Source organism: Rhincodon typus, chromosome 4, assembly GCF_021869965.1.
Source record: "Rhincodon typus isolate 14 chromosome 4, sRhiTyp1.1, whole genome shotgun sequence".
Lineage (NCBI taxonomy): Eukaryota > Metazoa > Chordata > Chondrichthyes > Orectolobiformes > Rhincodontidae > Rhincodon > Rhincodon typus.
This window is the reverse complement of record NC_063335.1, coordinates 86,004,055-86,021,506: the sequence shown is the minus strand read 5'-3', so window position 1 is coordinate 86,021,506 and position 17,452 is coordinate 86,004,055. Positions and strand designations below refer to the sequence as shown.

Below are 17,452 nucleotides of genomic sequence, written 5' to 3'. Positions count from 1 at the left end.
CACCTTGTTAACTCAAGAAAACCTGTCTGATTAGCTTTTAATGATTACGGTGAGGAAACAGTTTAACTCTCACTGAATTGGCAAGCTTATTGTTCTCACAAAAACCTCGTAAACAACTCAACGAGGAGTGGAATAGGGGAGATTCATTCGACCCATTCTCACCTGATTCCAAAGGCCAAAGAGCCTGCTTCTGCATTGCAACAATTCTTTGATTCTTTACATATAATAGAACAATCTCCTACTCATAATGTCACAAATCAGATACTCACGTAGCTGTCTGCTTAGTTATTGTTACATTCTCTGCTCCTGGGTTCTCCAGCTGAGTGGAATGTTATCTCTCTTGATGTTATTTGTCAGCTCACCATTACAGGATGTGTTAATGCAATCTAGCATGGATTTGATGCGTTTTTTTGAAAAGGCTGTCATCCCATGTCATTCTTTCATAACACAGTTTGATCAAAGACAGAATAGAATTACCAGAGGAAGGAAAATCCGGTCTGGGAGAGTGTTTTATTTATGGACTGGGAAGACTTGGAAAAGGAGGAGGGAAAGACACGTGTCTACATTAGTTATCTAAAGGATGGAGAGATTATCTATGATGATGCTGGCACATGAACAAGTTCTCTTTAGGCAACACAACTGAAGTCAAGGAAGGATGTGCAAAAGGACAGGATTGAAGGAATGAAGTGAGCTTAAAGCAAATTGTGCACATGGAATTCTATGCCGGCAACAATAATTTACATTTATATAGCACTCCTAATATAGTAAACCATTCCTAGGTGCTTGGAAAGGCAGCTCAATGTAGGGAAGACAATGGAGGAGTGAAGAAAGCTTGCATTGCATCTTGGATGCTAGTAGAGCTGTGGGAGATTACAGAATTACATGGGGGTATTTGGTAATGGAAAGGATATGGCGTAGAAAGCTGAACTCAGAGTTAAATAGAATAGCAAGGCTGCGTACAGTCTGGTTCCAGTCTCAGCAATTTGCTTGGGAAGGTTTCAGAGTCAATTATTAAAGAATGGAGAGAGGAGCATCCTCTGATGCTGCTTGGCATGCTGTGTTCATCCAGCTCTACACCTTGTTATCTATTAAAGAATGGAGTTTCTTATGGGGATCAATGAGAATATTTTTGGTCATCCCAATATTTAACTGAAAGATTTTTTTTGATCATCCAACTAAAAATGTTTTGTCTGTTGTTTAATGTAGATAATTTAGCTAGGATTAGATGAAAATTGTATTGATAATTTTGTTTCCATATCACAGAAATCAATAGCTGAGTGAGACATATAGGGCAACAGGGGATTGGAGGTGGTTTGGATTTCAGTCTGTGTTGATCTCAGCCAGGGCAGAAGTTGGAGAGTTAATGAACATGATTGGACTTGAATATAGCTTGCACTTAACATTCAAAATGTATTGCATTTCAATACTGAATCTTCTTTACTAATCATTTTGCTTGAAACCTCATAAACCAACTCTTGTAAATTTCACCAAGTCATATCATTTAACATGCATCACGTACCACAATCCTCAAGTCACGAGTAGTGTTCTCTGGGATTGTTATTTGATACTCTTCGTGCTCCCACTGGGGTGGCTGGTTATGTATATTAGTGATAGTAACTGTTAGTTCTACGCTGCTACTTCGATTGCCTCCGTCAGTTGCTATTATTTGACGACTGATATGAGCGACCTAGAACACAAAGACATGTCAAGAACTGACAATGATTTGAACAAATGAAAGATTTCTTTTAAGTTTAGCATGGGAAATACAATCAGGCCTTCAAACATGCCAATAAATGCTATATATTATAGGCAAGCCTGAAGGCATCTAGTGGCTGACAGGGTTGCTGTAAAATCCTTGGCAGAGACACAATTCCATTACATTTACATTTTATTTAGCTATTGCTGTGTAATCAATGGGAACAACATTAGCAACAAAAATTCAAAATGTGAAGTATAAAATGAAGAACCAAAGCCCTGTAAATTGAAACTGCAACGAAAATAAATTGAATAACGTATGAAACAAGTTTGTTTTGAAAGCAGCCTACTTTATTCTTCACTGTGAAAACATTGTAATTGACAATAAAAATTGCAATAATCAGTTAAAATGCAAGACCAAGCCTAAGCATGGACTAATCATATTGTACTATACTGCAGATATACAATTTGTACAGAAGTCTGTGGCATTACTCAGGTTGTGCAGTTTGCATGGTCAGGAAAAGGTACCTTCTTAGCATTGATCAGGCAGAAGCATAAACCTTTTTGGCTACATCTCTGGTATCCACCTCACAGTTGTAGGCAAAACCTCTGACATGGTTCCACTTGTGGACTGGGAATTGGGCCTGCAGAACTTTTTGCTCAGACCTTTGCCCCATCCCCATCTTTAACAATTGCCCTATTGGTTCCCTGAGTGTAGAGGTCAATCTGGGTCCATGTTCCTACATATTTCTTAAAAATTATTTGGCATCTATGCCACCTAGATGTGACTCCGTCTGTGGAGCACTCATATATCCTTGTGGAGGTCAGACTGTCTCAGCAGCTGGTCATAACCGGCATCAGTGCTCTGGTGGATCCTGGCGATTTTTATTCATATACAGGACCCTGGATATTCCAAGAAGTGGCAATCACAATCAGATTGCCACCTCACTCCTATGTTTTTCTGTTAGTATTGAGCTCCGAATTTTAGCTGGAAAGTCTGATCCCAACTCCTTCAGAAATGTGGAGGGCATGTGAAAGCAACGCAGTTCCTCTTTAACACATGATATTGGTGGAAGTCAAACCATGCCCACTTTTGCAGCATTGCGTGTGTCGTGTTCTGAGATTCAATGTCCAGTAACACAGCCAGACATTTTCACAGCTGCTGTGCAAGGGAATGGATGTAATATGAGTGGGGTTAGGGTGGCATTTGGTTAAAGGGTTAGTATGCTGGGTGGGTATGATGCCAAGTAAGTGGGATGTCAGAAGAGTAGAATGTCAGGTAAGTGATGGAGTATTTAATGTAGTTAGGTGTGTTTGGGTCAGCTGTGGGCTAGGGGTAGTTGGGGGAGGAGTTAGTGTGCAAGAGATCAGGAGGGTGTACTTGGGGGTGTGGGGAGCAGGGGGAGGTTGTGTTGTGGGTTGGAGGGTTAACTTTATAGTAACCCAGGAATTAGACTAGGTTTTTCATCATCTAACTTTTCTTGGGCAACTAATAAACGAAAGTGATTTGGAGTTCTCCACCTTCAAAGGATTATGTCAGAGGGTTCCAGACCCAGGGGAATTACCCATTGGAATCTTCAATTTCCCACAGAGTCTGCTGTGTCTGGGAATTTACGAAGTCTAACCATGAACTGTGCTGCTCCAATGACTATCTGGCCATCTAAACGTTCAGATAGCAGCACTGCTGGCAAGGCTCATCCCTAGATACCCTTGAAAAAACATATTTTTTCCAGTCAACCTATTGAGAGATGTTATTACACACCCCTGGAGCAGGAGGGACTTGAATCCGGGCCTCCTGGTCCAGGGGTAGGGACACTACCACTACGCCGCAATCGGGTCTTATCCTTGAGAATATTGTGGTGTGCCCCTTGATTACAAATTACTGAGCAAGATCAAAGGACATCTTAGAGTCAACAAGACAATGGCTCTGAAACCAGTCAGCCAGACCACGTGAACATTGCAGATTTCCTCCCTAAAAGCGATTTTTGAACCAAATGAGTTTTACTGCAGTTTGACTGGGACTATTACTGATTTTTTAATTCTACATTTAATTAAATTTTCCAGCTGTGGTGGGATTTGTACTCTTGTCTCTTAAGCATTACAGAATTATCATAGGCACTCGGCTACCTAAGCATCAGCTTTGTTCCTGTTCCCAAATTATTGTTTCCATCAAGGAATTCCATCTTTTGCAAGACACAGGAAATTTCAGGGATTATTGCAGCCCCCTTGATCTTTTCAAGGAGTGGGTTCAAAGTCTCCCATCTCAGTTTGGCAGAAAACCTCATTGTGCAGAACTGATAGGCCCAGGGCAAACTAATATTGAGCATCTGGAGAGAGTCCTGGAGGTAACTGGATAGTTGGGGGGAATATATTGCTGGTGGGGTTTCAGCAGCCCTGGCTCTGAAGTACAAATATTCCCTGAGGTTGTTGACTTGCTCGCCGAGCTGGCTTGTTCTCGTTCAGACATTTCGTCACCATGCTAGGTGACATCATCAGTGGAGCCTCTGATGAAACGATATTATTCTACTCTGCTTGGAATTTATGCTGTCTGGTCCGTTATGGTGAGTAGTGTCATTTCCGGTTTTGATCTGTATGGGTTTGTATATGGAGTCCAATTCTATATGTTTGTTGATTGTATTATGGCTGGAGAACCATGTCTCTAGGAATGCCTGTGAGTGTCTCTGTTTGGCTTGGGCTACTAACCTTGTCCCAGTTAAACTGATGGCCTTCATTGCCTGATTGTACCGATGTTAAGGAGAGTTCGTCGTGCCATTTTGCTGCTAGCTGATGTTCATGTATTCTGATACCTAGTTTCCTTCCTGCCTGTCCAATGTAATGTTTTTGGCAGTCGTTGCATGGTATTTTGTAAACTACGTTGGTTCTGCATGTTGTGGGAATGGAGTCTTTAATCCTTGTGAGTGTTTGTCTTATAGCGGCTGTGGGCTTGTGGGCCACCATGATTCCTAGTGGTTGTAGGAGTCTAGTTGTTAGTTCCGATATGTTCTTGATGTAGGGCAGTGTGGCCAGTGTGTTAGGAAATACTGTGTCCTCCTGTTGTTGTCTGTTTAGCAGGCATCTGTGGATGAAGCTGCGGGGATATCTGTTTATAGTGAGGATTTTGTATAGGTGCTCTTTCTCTTTCCTGCGTACTTCCAGAGTGTTGCAGTGTGTCCTGGCCCATTTAAATAGTGTCCTGATGCAGCTTTGTTTGTGGACTATGTGGACAGATCAATTGTACATCAATGAGGTCACCCATCTCAGGACTCATGCAGAAGCAATCATGCAAAGACTAGAACATACCACCCTCCCCCGCTTTCAATCTAAACTGTGTAATCCGGTACGTAGATGACACATTTGTCATTATTAAACGCAACAAATTAGAACAGACCCACCACCTCATCAACAGCATATTTGCAGGGATTAAATTCACAAGGGAAGAAGAAAATAACAATCAACTTCCGTTTCTGGACGTTAAAGTTGAGCATATGGCCAACGGGGAATTCCAAACCTCAGTATACAGAAAAGCAACCCACACTGACCAAATCCTCAACTTCCACAGCAACCACCTCAACGTCCACAAACAAAGATAGTATTTAAATGGGCCAGGACACCCTGCAACACTCTGGAACTCTGGAAAGAGGAAGAGCACCTATACAAAATCCTCGTTATAAACGGATATCCCCGCAGCATCATTCACAGATGCCTACTAAACAGATAACAACAGGATGACACAGTACACCCTAACACACTGGCCACACTGCCCTACATCAAGAGCATATCAGAACTGACAACAACACTCTTAAGAGCACTAGGAATCATGGTGGCTCAGAAGCCCACAGCCACTCTACGACAAACACTCACAAGGACTAAAGACTCCATTCCCACAACATGCAGAACGAACATGGTTTACAAAGTACCATGCAACGACTGCCACAAACGTTACATTGGAAGACAGGAAGGAAACTAGCTATCAGAATACATGAACATCAGCTCACAGCAAAATGGCACGATGAACTCTCCTTAACATTGGTACACTCAGACAATGAACGCAATCAGTTTAACTGGGACAAGGTAACCATAGTAGCACTAGCCAAACACAGACACGCACAGGAGTTCCTATAGATATGGTTCTCCACCCGTAATGTAATCAACAAACATATAGAATTGGACCCCATATACAAACCCATACAGATCAAAACCGGAAATGACAGTACTCACCATAACGGGCCAGACAGTATAAATTCCAAGCGGAGTAGAATAACATCACTTCATCGGAAGCCTCACTGATGATGTCAGCTAGCATGGTGACAAAGCGTCTGAAATGAGAACAAGCCAGCTCGGCAAGCAAGTCAACAACCTCACCCACAACCCAAGCTACAGATTTTTGCCATAACTTTATACAAATGTTTCCATTAACATTTGTAGTAGCAGCACTCAGCATTTCCATTAATGACTGATGCTTGAAGAATCTAACAGATACTATTGAAATCTACAAGGGAACTACACGTATACATTAGGCCTCCTCATTTTAGCCACATATCCATAGTATCTCAGGAAGACCTTTAAATATTATGAACGCCTAGTCTGTACATATAAAATGAGTGTAGCATGGCCTGTTTTTGAGGACAAAATATTTAGAATTTATCGAATCCTTCTAAGGAGTAAATGCAAGGAGTAAACACAGTAAGCTAAAGACCTTGCAAAATTATATGTATTAAGTTTAGAGTGGGGTCAGTGTTATTTAGTTATGTGTTTGCGACTGGTAGAACTGGCAAAATTTTGAAACTGCTCTGTCTGATTTTACGATAAACAGTACAGGTCTTACCTGAGAAATGGGATGGTTGACATAAATCCACCCCGTGCTGGGACTGATCTGGAAGTACTCTGGCTGTTGCCGGGATATCGAGTAAGTGACGACTGCATTGATTCCATGGTCATCGTCATGAGCTGCTGCACGCAGGAAGCTAGTGCCAACTGGTGTGTCTTCACGCAAGTAGTCTGCGTGAAGAAGAGAAACTGCTTCATCCAACTCGTTTGTTCACTGGCCTTTTAAAATTTCACTTAAACTTGATCACTCCTCTTCTTCTCACTCAGAATCATATCATTAGGATGCATTCATTTCAACACAGACTCCCGACTGAAGTGCAATGTTAAGATCACATGTTTTGGCTCTACTGAGATACGTGAGAAATTTCCAAAATATAGACTACTGACAAGATTCCCTCATATGTAACTACTGAATTTTGCAAAGCTGCCATGGCACCAAGTGGAGACAAGGTAATTCCAACACAAAAGGTAGAAAAAATTTAGTTAGAGGCTATTGTCCTGACTCTTGGACAATCAGACAAGATGAACAGTAAAGTGCTGCAACATGATACTAAACCAATAGGGAAAAAGAAAAGCTTGAATTCACTTGGTGCATTTTCTAAAATGGTATAAAACTATACCAAGCAGGGAAGTTCCCAATTTAATCCCAAGCTGATCTTGACTGGAGCAGCAGTTCAGATGCAAAAATTTAGCTCAGTAACACTGACGCAGGGAGGAAATTTTCACCATCTATAGGCACACAGGAAATCTCTTGGGGAAGATGCAGGAAAAGAAAATACAGGTTGACCCAGAGACCAGCATGAGTCAGCATCTTCATGGAGGAGGGGAGGAAACAAGCATAGCCTATTAAGAAATGACAGCACATTTGGAAATTACATTCCTGTCTTCTGTTGTTTAAAATTATTGACTGCACCTGACTGTTTTTCCTAAATGGAAAGGACAGGATGAAGAGGCAGTTCTATTGCAGATCCTGAATTATCTTTGCCAGTGTGAGTCACAGGAGAAAAGAATTAGAAGTTATTCACTCGCCAGAAAAACATGGCCCAAGGTATTTGAAATTATAGTAGCACAACGCTTATTGCACAGGAGCCCAGCATTACCCTAACATGAAAGAAATCAGAAACAAAGTGGAGCTATTTATTTGTGAGTAATTTCCAGCAGTTGATGCTTACATTGGTAACGACTGTTCTCAAATTTTGGGTCATTATCATTTTCATCAGCTATGAGTATGATCATCTGACAAATGCCAATCAGTGGCTCATGAGCCTGGTCCGTCGCTGTCACTGACACAGTATATTCTCGTTGATTCTCTCTATCGAAGCTCTGCGTTGTGGTAATAGATCCTAAAAAGGAACATTTTAAAAATGAACAAGCAAGAAAGCATTTTATGATTTCTTCTGCTCTTTCAAATTAAATCTGTAACCTGTGAGTCCTTATTATTTGAACTTAAAGTCTTCTGAATGACATTTCTCAAACATGTTATATCCTTGTCAGAAAGGAGGTATTCAGATGAACAGTACTCCTGATTGAAAACAAACAGCATAAGCACATACAATGATGACAGAGTATGACTGTTCAACAGTAATTGGTGAAAACCTTAGCTTGTGTATTTTCAAACAGAAGTTTCCCTCCAAAGATCAAAGTGCTTTAACTCCTCCAAGTTGACTCTTTCCATGGAACAAGAGCAGAATATATTTTTTTGAGACTAAGTATAGAAATGGGCATAAAAGTGGGAATGAGTTCTGCTCAAGGCAGGATAAGTTTCCCCACACAAATGCACTTTTCTCAGAGCAATAATTTGTCTACAAATTCCTGTCGCATTAATCATGATTTCAATAAATTCTCATTTGGATAGATACTTTGATTTATTTTTTAAATCAGTTTACCTCTTTTGCTTCAGAGCGTGCAGCTGTCAAATTTGGCTAGTGCCTGCACATTCATAGATTGACAGAGGTAGGTCTTCTGTGTTGCATGTGACAATAGTCAAAGAGTCAATGAGGGCCTCACATGTAAGGCAGTTGGGGGAGAAAGTTCATTTCTGTGGACATGATCTGTGTGCTATTATGAGGATAAGACTTTAACACCACCTCAGCAAATGAATAAAATTCTCAGAATGAAAATTAAAGGTATTGGCAGTCTTTGGTCTCAGAGTCTGGCTGGGGATATTTTCCTCCTCCTTCGTTCAGTAGGGGATTGGATGCATGTTCTGATATTTGGCTCTGACAGGCCCCTGGAGCCTCACAGCAAAATAATTCCCAAAGATTCACTTCCCATCCCTCTCTGTATGGGCTTCCCTCCCTCCCAAACAGCACCCACTGCCCTGTGATCATTTGAGGTATCACCATCTTTGTTCCTAGTCGTTACCACATATCTGCACAAGAAGTGGCATTGGCAATAGGTGAAACCTTTGCGCTTTAATTACAAAAGTTACTGAGCAGCATACTCACCAGTGTCCGGATTTATATGAAAACCCGGAGTAACTCCATCTCGAATCATGAGTCCGTACTTCACCTGTCCATTTACACCAAGATCAGCATCATGGGCCCTGACCTGTAGTACAAACGTTCCAGGAGGCTGGTTTTCCAAGACACAGGCATCTTCACTGTATTTTAGGCACTGAAATAAAATCAGAAACATAGTTGACCTTCTATTCATTTTTTTTCCTAAAGTCTGCGAAGCTATAATACAAAACCTCATAGCTCTTATGTGAGTGAGTAAAAATGAAATGACAGATTAAGCAATTAAAGTTCTGTGCTATGAGTAAAATAATTGGGTCAATTTAAGGAACCAGTTTGCTTAATTTGATTTCCTTTAAATTAAGTGGTACTTTACTAATTCCATTGAACCATCCTTCATTAAAAAAAGTTTGATTTATTTAAAAAAATGTTTCAGTTACTTTTCAAGCGAGTTGATTCATCTTCCTCTAAATCTGTCAAAGTGACAAATAATGACAAATTGTAGTGAGTATAACAGATATCTCAGTCGAATTAGGCCGTAATGGGTCGGAATATACTTTGAAACTCAGGTAAATAACAGATGAGCACCCTCAGTAAGGCATATTGATGTCTTATTAAAACTCTTGCTTGTGTACTCATTTCCATAGCTCCCTTGGTAACTTGAAAAAAACAAAGAACTGCAGCTGCTGGAAATCAGAAACAAAAATAGAAATTGCTAGAAAAACTCTGAACTGAAGAAGGATCACTGGTCCCAAAATGTTAACTTTGCTTTCCTTCCACAAATGTTGCCAGACCAGCTGCGTTTCTCCAGTCATTTCTATTGTTGTCCCTTTGTGACTTGTTTAGTATCACATTTTTTGAATAAAATTACTCATTTGTGTACTTAATACTGAACACTGCTGTTGTTATCACAGAGTCTAGCCATCAGGTGATTTTGTGAATCTAATTTATGATCTGCCTGTCCACCTCGGTTGCCATCTTGTTTTTCCCTAACTGATTTTTCCGCTCAGGCAAAGTCATTTGAAAACTTACCTTTGAAGTTTTAAATGTAAGATTTATTTTAAATTTAAATAAAAACATTCTTTGATCTTATTAGACCATGACTTTTGCATGTCAAAGAGGTCCTTGCCTGCTGGTCTTAGCACACTTGCTGTCTGGATCATGCCTATTAAAATGGTGCAGGGTGCTAATTTGGCATAGACAAGGTGGTTACCCCCACATGATCCATTCTTGTCAGGTACTGGAGGCTAGAATTGGTTCTGTATACCACTCCCCGAATAAGTATAAATAATCACGTTTGTACAGCAGATTATTCTTTTCCCAGAAACATTCTTATCCATTTTTGAATTGTGATGAGTAACATTTTACAGGACAAGAGAACAGGCAGTAAAACAGGCCTCTAAAAGCTACTGTATAAGCATCTGTGACTCTGTGTGCTAACTAGAGCACGGTGACCTCACTCTGATTTCCATGTCCTGTTGTAAAGAATTTATTTAGACTCTCTTTTATACCTTATATACAGCAATATTAGGCCCAGTCAATACCTGTCCCATTCTGCACAATACTTGGCCTAGAATTAATCCTGAGAGACCACATGGCATTTGTATTTATTGTTGAGAAGCCACATATAATTTTTTTTCTGCACCTCTACTTTCCCAATTCCAGTACCAGTTCCTTTAAATTGTTTCTCCACTATATGCTTACACTCTGGAGGGAGTACATACCTCTGAAAACACAGGTTTATTGTTATTCACATCATTGATCCCCACAATGACTTGAGCAATGCTGCTGAGGGATGTGGACCCTCCTGAGGTATTGTCATCTGTTGCTGTGATATTCAGAACGTACTGAGGTCCTTGCAGCTTTGGCAGTGGGCTTCTACGAAGTTTGATAATACCTGCCATTGAACAAAATAACATTGCAATTAACCTTAACTGCGAACAAGCTTGGCTTCTTCCACATAGTATATTTTCACCATGTTTTGGGATCTCAGCATTCATTTTATGAAACTTCTTACAAAATATTTCCCTGAAGATTTGTGAGGTAAAGTCATGTGTGATATGGTCCTGATCCACATGGACAATATTTAATTTACAGGGATGGTACAGGGTTGAAATGCCAGTATTCCATTTGAGAAGACCTGAAGAGCAGGTCTCCTTCAGCTCCTGCTGAACATATAGCAGCAGATCCTTATTTCGATAGAATTCAGAGATCTATTTTGGGAAATACTGGAGGCTGGTGGAGGTGTATCAGAGACCAGTGTCAGGAGTAATTAAAAGATTTTGGGCAAGTAGTAAGATCATAAAGGTCTGAAGGTGAGGAAACAGAGTTTGTTGAGTCAGTGTAGCGGAGGGAGGAAGGGAGGGGGAATCAGAAACACCCCAGTGGGTGGAGGGGATGTTTGGTACAGAGAAATGGGGAAAACTGGCTCAGTGAAAGGGTATGGCTTGTGACGGCATAGTCCTTTGGGATAGTAGTTTGGAAGGGCCTAGTGGGATGATCAGAAGGTTTGGAGTGGAGATCAGAAGGGTTGTGGAGGGAGATTGAAGGCTGAAGCTGGGAGTGCAGTGGAAGGAGGGATGGGAGAACATTGGTGGATTATGGAAGAATGGGTGCCAAGAGAGAATAGAGAGGCATGGAACACTGTGGCTTGGACTTTGAGTGTGAATCAAATCCAGAGATGGAGGAGATTCCAATCATGGGACAGGGGTAACTCTGGTTGGTGGGGGAAATCAGGTTAGCTTAGTCGTCATTCTTGGGAGAACCACTTTCCGTGGGTCATAAACTGTGGTGGGAAAGTGCTTACCTGTTGCATCCAGCATATCCACAACATCCCTTCAGCTTCCAGAAAACTTAGCTGTTTAGTATCAAATTTAAAACTATGGTAAAGTTGGAAATCTGTAGTCTCATTTTAAAATTGATTTTTTTTTATTAATTCACAGGAATTAAGGCATCACTGGACAGGCCAGCATTTACTGCCCAACCCAGAGGGAAGTTAAGAATCAACCATGTTGCTTTGGGTCTGGAATCACATGTTGGCCAGGCCAGGTAAAGATGGGAGTTTCCTTCATGGTCATCATTAGACTCTTAATTCCAGATATTTATTGAATTCAAATTCCACCATCTGCCACGGTGGGATTCCGACCTGTGTCCCCAGAACATTACTTGGGTCTCTGGATTAACCGTTTCAGTGATAATACCACTAGGCCATCACCTCCCCAGGCCATCCTGACCCTAACCTTACCATTTTGAAGGGTTTATGAATCACCAGGAGCAGACCAAGTAAAAGATGTCAGTATATACTGCTGTATAGTTTTCCGACGTCATCAGTCCTGAGATTGGGTGGAATCTTGTTCAGGCATTCGGGAGTCTCTCCATGCTAGCTGGAGAGCTTGGAAGCTATCTGTATTTGGAAAGGCCACTGAACCACAAGGCAATAAGGGAATGGTGAGGCTACTTCTTTGACCACTTTCCTTTTGTGGTTCGCTGCTGTACTTTCTTTGTAAGGTCTCTGTGAGGCATCTATAAGATGTTGGTATCTTTTACGAGAAAGCGTGGCCAAATATATTTGCATAGTTTTACCTTTCTGATTGTCAAGCTCAAAATTGTTGTCTACGTTTCCACCTGTGATTGTATAGATAACACTGTCACCATCAGGATCCTTCGCATGAACTGTAGCAACTAGGCTGTTAGGTCCAGCATCCTCAGAAAGAAATGTCTTATATCTGTATGTAAATAATAATAGAAGTTTGTTCATGCTGAACAACATTTGAAACAAATTAACTGCAGAAAAATGACAGGCCCAACAATCCAAAGACTCAGTGAGTGAAGGAAAGAAAAATAGCTTTAATGCCTTCAGGACTTTCCAAACCACTTTACCTTGGAAATGTAGCCACTGCTGGAATGTCTTAGAATGTGTACAGTATGGAAACAGGCCAGTGAGTCCACACTGACCCTCCAAAGAGCACCCACCCAGGCCCACCCCCTTACCCTATCCCAGTAATTCTCATGACTAATCCACCTAGCCCGCACATCCCTGGATAGAATGGGCAATTTAGCATGGTAAATCCACCTAACCTACACTTCTTTGGACTGTGGGAGGAGACCAGAGCACCCAGAAGAAACCCACATAGACACAGGGAGAATGTGCAAACTCCACACAGACTTCCCTGAGGGTGGAATGGAACCTGGATCCCTGGCACTGTGAGGCAGCAGCGCTAACCACTGAGCCACCCCAAGAGTTCTTTGTTTCTAAGTTAGGATTTGAACCTATGTCCCAAGAATATTAGTCTGGATTCCAGTGCAGTGACATTACCGCTACACCATCCTATCCCCCTATAAATGAAACGTGTTGGAAATGTAATGGCTAATTTGGATCTAGGAAGTTCTCACAAACAACACTGTGATGATAAACCATCTTTTTAGTAATGTTGGCTCAAGATAAATATTGGCTGGGACATCAGAGAATTTGCCTGCTTTTCTATAAAACAATACCACAGGATCTTTTCTATTCACTTGAGAGGATAAACAGAGCATTCATTTAATATTCTCATCTGAAAGGCAGCCCTTCAAGCAATGCTGCACTCCTCCAGTACTATACTGAAATGTCTGTTTAGATTTTGTACACAGGTTTCCAGGGAGGGACTTAAACCTACAATCTTCCAACTCAAAGAGGAAAGCTAGAGCAACAGTTCACTGAAGAAGTACAGAAATTTCACCAGCAAACATCTCCTCAAACACTTAAACCAAATAAACTGTGGTTTATTTTGAAGTATAGATTCAAGTTGTTTACTGCATGAGCAAATATGTTTTCAGCAAATGAAATTCAGTTCACATTCTGCAATAAGAATATAAAGAAATAGGGAAACCATTGAGTTAACAAACAGAGCACTTTTCTTTCAAAGACTATAATGTATGACCTGCACTTGATTATATTAACAAAGGTCATTTTTTAAGAAACATCTGTTTCTGATATTATCAGCTACGAAAAGAAATAAAAACTGCTTGAATTATTTAAAGGAGAAAAAGAAGCATCAAGGCCACTTTCTATATAAAGCAATCCTCTGCAAGTACTGTTTTTAAATATTGAACAAATTTTCAGGAAATGCCATAAATTTTGTTATTGATGCTTCATCCCAGAGAGATTCAGAGCACTTTAAAGATGTATAATATCAGAAGCCTGTGCCCCACCTGAATATTTTTATAGAAATGAATGGTTTGGAACTGAAGGTTGTTTCAGAGTAAATTTAACTGGAAAAGGTCAACTCTTTCAGTGCCCTGTAGCGCCAAGTCAGGGTTTTTTTTCGCCTAAATTGACTCCAGTTCAGACTGCAGGTTGTTTGAAGCTTTGAATATCTATAAAGTCCAAATACTTTATTTTATAAGTAAGCAAAATAGTATGTCACCAAGGGTGGCAAAAACAGTTCTAACACTGCTGTTTTGTTTGAACAAAATAAATTAACATTAAGAGTATCCGTCAGATATATTTTGTACCAGAGGTATTTTCCCCCTTTCCATCCCCCTCATCTTTTTCTTACAGCAATAAAATTACATGGAGAGACATTCACATACATGCTCTGCGAAAATACAGGGACTTCATCATTGATGTTAGTCATCCTGATCCTCACTGATGCAGTTCCAGTTCGAGCGGGATGGCCTTTGTCTATGGCTGCAACAACAAATTCATACATGTGGTTGGGTCGCTCATAGTCCAATTGTTGCTTTGGGCTGATGATTCCCTGAGGGGTAATGGTAAATTCTGCACCCTGGGAGAAGTAGGAAATCTCTGCATTGAGGCCTGTGTCACAATCCTGTGCCAGCACTAACAAGAATAAAGCAGAATGCTTTAGTTATTAAGGAAAGGGGAACTGTCACTTCAATACAATCAATTAGCAATAAATAAGGGTTAAAGCATGCAATTTTGAATACTCCAGAAATTATTTGAAAAATATAACTGAACACATTTTGCAAATAGATAATATGCAAGAACAATTGCAGCCGTCACTTTTATTTAAGTCTATTATGGAGCAGGATAAGGTCAGGAGTTTCACAAAAACGGTAAGAAAAGTTGGGAAGCCAAGCAGGAATTGGGAAATGAGTTAGCAGAGATGGCTAGGAGTGAATACTTTGAAAAGGTTTTTTTTAGGATGAAAAAGAGTAAGCAAGGTGAAAGCTTGTCTGAAGATGAAAGCATTACTGTAACAACCCTTTGAAAATCTAGTTTATCCCATTAGTGAATGAATGAGAATGGATAATTCATGGACAGAGAGTTCTAAATCTGATAAATTCTACATTTGGGTATAATTTCTCTAAGGTTTTCCTGATCTCATACTCCCACTTAAGTAGATTAGCTTACACTTAGAGAAGCAATACTTAAAAAGTACTTGGATGAACACGAAGTGTCATAACATTCAAGGCTACAGGCACAGTGTGGAAAAATGGGATTACTATATGCAGTAGTGTATTTTTGGCAGTACAGACTCAATTGGCCAAAGTGCATCTTTTGTACTGTATGGTTCTATGAGAAATGACAAAAATGTGCAGAATAAAAACAAACCCTATTTGTTATACCATAATTTTTATGACAGTCTATAGTGTTGGCTATCAAAAAAGCACTGAAGAACTTTTTATAGTCCAAGACTTTCTGTGAATGAGTTTTTATAGATCCAGAAAATCTTTGCTGCCATCTTGAAAATTCCAACAATTATAGCAATTAGAATTTACGCACAAAAAAACTCAAACATGACAGGATTCTATGATCTATGTTCGATCTTTGAAAAAAATGTTATTCAACCTGTTTAAGTTTCCAGTTCTGTGACTTTTTTTAGTGTTTTGAATATTACAAGAATATATAAGTTTGTTTATGTAATTGTGCCCTTGGGAATTTAATTGAGATTGCCCAAGCATGTTTGAATAGAGGTCCTAATAATGAGTAGAAAAGGGAGAATGTTCATTCCTTCACTTATATGATTGTCTAGATTGCTTCAGCTCAAGTCTTTGGCATTGCTGGAGGCAAATGATTTGTTAGCTCATCTTCTGCCATTAAAATAAAACAAAGCAACAATTGTTAATGCTCTGACAAGGAGGAGCTGCCAAAAAAACTGACAGTTTCAAGAGCATTGCTACTTAAGAAATAGGAGTAGTGGGCAATAAGGTTTATTGAGCCTGTTCTATCATTCAATATTATCGTGACTAACTAAAAATTTGCCAATGCATCCTCAAATATATACAAGCATTGACAATCGCGGATATCAAATTTCAAATATTCATAACCCTTTGGATGAAAAACAGTCTCTCTTCATTCCACTCTTAAATGATAGACCCCTTATCCAGAAAGAGTCGCCCCAGCCAAGGGAAACATTCTCTCAGTGTTTATCTTGTTAAGCCCCTTCAAAATCTCATATGTTTCAATGTGATCATTTCTTATTCTTATAAACTCCAGAGAACACAGACCGAATTTACTCAGGCCTTCATCACAGGGTATCCCAGGAACTTCTCTAGTGAAACTAACGAACCTTCACTCTATCATTTCCATTCCAACTATATTATTCCCCAAATATGGGGACCAAACTGCAAACTTTCCAAATGTAGTCTTACTAAAGCATTGTACAATTTTTGCAAGACATCTTTGCTCAAACTTCTCCAACTCTTGCAATAAAGACTAATACGCTTTTTGCCTTCTTAATTATTTACTTTAGCTGCATGCTTACTTTCTGCATTCCTTGCACAAACACATCGATGTTGCTTTGAACATGAATTTTACAAGTTTCATGCCTTTTGAAAATTTTTCTGGTTTTCAATTTTGGCTACCAAAGTGTGGAGATGTTGGTGTTGGACTGGGGTGGACAAAGTCAGACATCACATGGCACTAGGTTATAGTCAAACAGATTTATTTAAAATCACAAGTTTTATGAGCACTGCTCCTTCGTCAAAGTGAATAATATCACACTTCCCACATAATACTTGATTGTTCACTCCCATAAGCTGTCTATATCTATTTGCAGCCTCTTTATTTCTTCAACATATGTTTAATTCTCTCTAGCTTTGTAAGTTCAGCAAACTTAGAATCATTACTCTGTCAAAATTATTAATATAGATTGTAAATAGGAATCCTGTGCAACGAACCTTTTTGTACTCCACCAGTTACAGCCTGCCAACTTGAAAATGTGATGTTTACCCCTATTCATTACCTTCTGTCTCTTCAACCAGTCCTCCATCCATGCTGGTATATTACCTCCAACTCATTTCACCCCTATCTTGCATTTTAATCTTTTGTGCGACACCTTACTGAATGCTTTCTGGAAATCCAAGTAGATGACAACTTTTGCTTTCTCTTTATCTACCATAGTAGTCAGATCCTCATAAAATTCTAGTAAGTTTGCTGATCACAATTTTCCTTTTACAAAACCATGTCGACTTTGTCTGATCATTCAACTTTTTGAGTGCATTGTTAAGGCATCCTTAGTAATAGATGT

The 17,452-nt window shown here is 39.8% G+C and overlaps 1 protein-coding gene across 1 annotated transcript in view; it reads right to left on the bottom strand.

Moving 5' to 3' along the window:
• Nucleotides 1-17,452, bottom strand: part of si:dkey-22o22.2 (neural-cadherin) — a 235,539-nt gene that overhangs the window by 84,249 nt on the left and 133,838 nt on the right. Inside the window, exons 6-12 of the mRNA XM_048596155.1 lie at nucleotides 14,550-14,799; nucleotides 12,561-12,703; nucleotides 10,703-10,875; nucleotides 8,970-9,138; nucleotides 7,695-7,865; nucleotides 6,521-6,693; nucleotides 1,520-1,687 (exon numbers count right to left, since the gene is read on the bottom strand). Coding sequence (XP_048452112.1) covers nucleotides 1,520-1,687; nucleotides 6,521-6,693; nucleotides 7,695-7,865; nucleotides 8,970-9,138; nucleotides 10,703-10,875; nucleotides 12,561-12,703; nucleotides 14,550-14,799 — 1,247 coding nt within the window. The remainder of the gene's footprint in view (nucleotides 1-1,519; nucleotides 1,688-6,520; nucleotides 6,694-7,694; nucleotides 7,866-8,969; nucleotides 9,139-10,702; nucleotides 10,876-12,560; nucleotides 12,704-14,549; nucleotides 14,800-17,452) is intronic.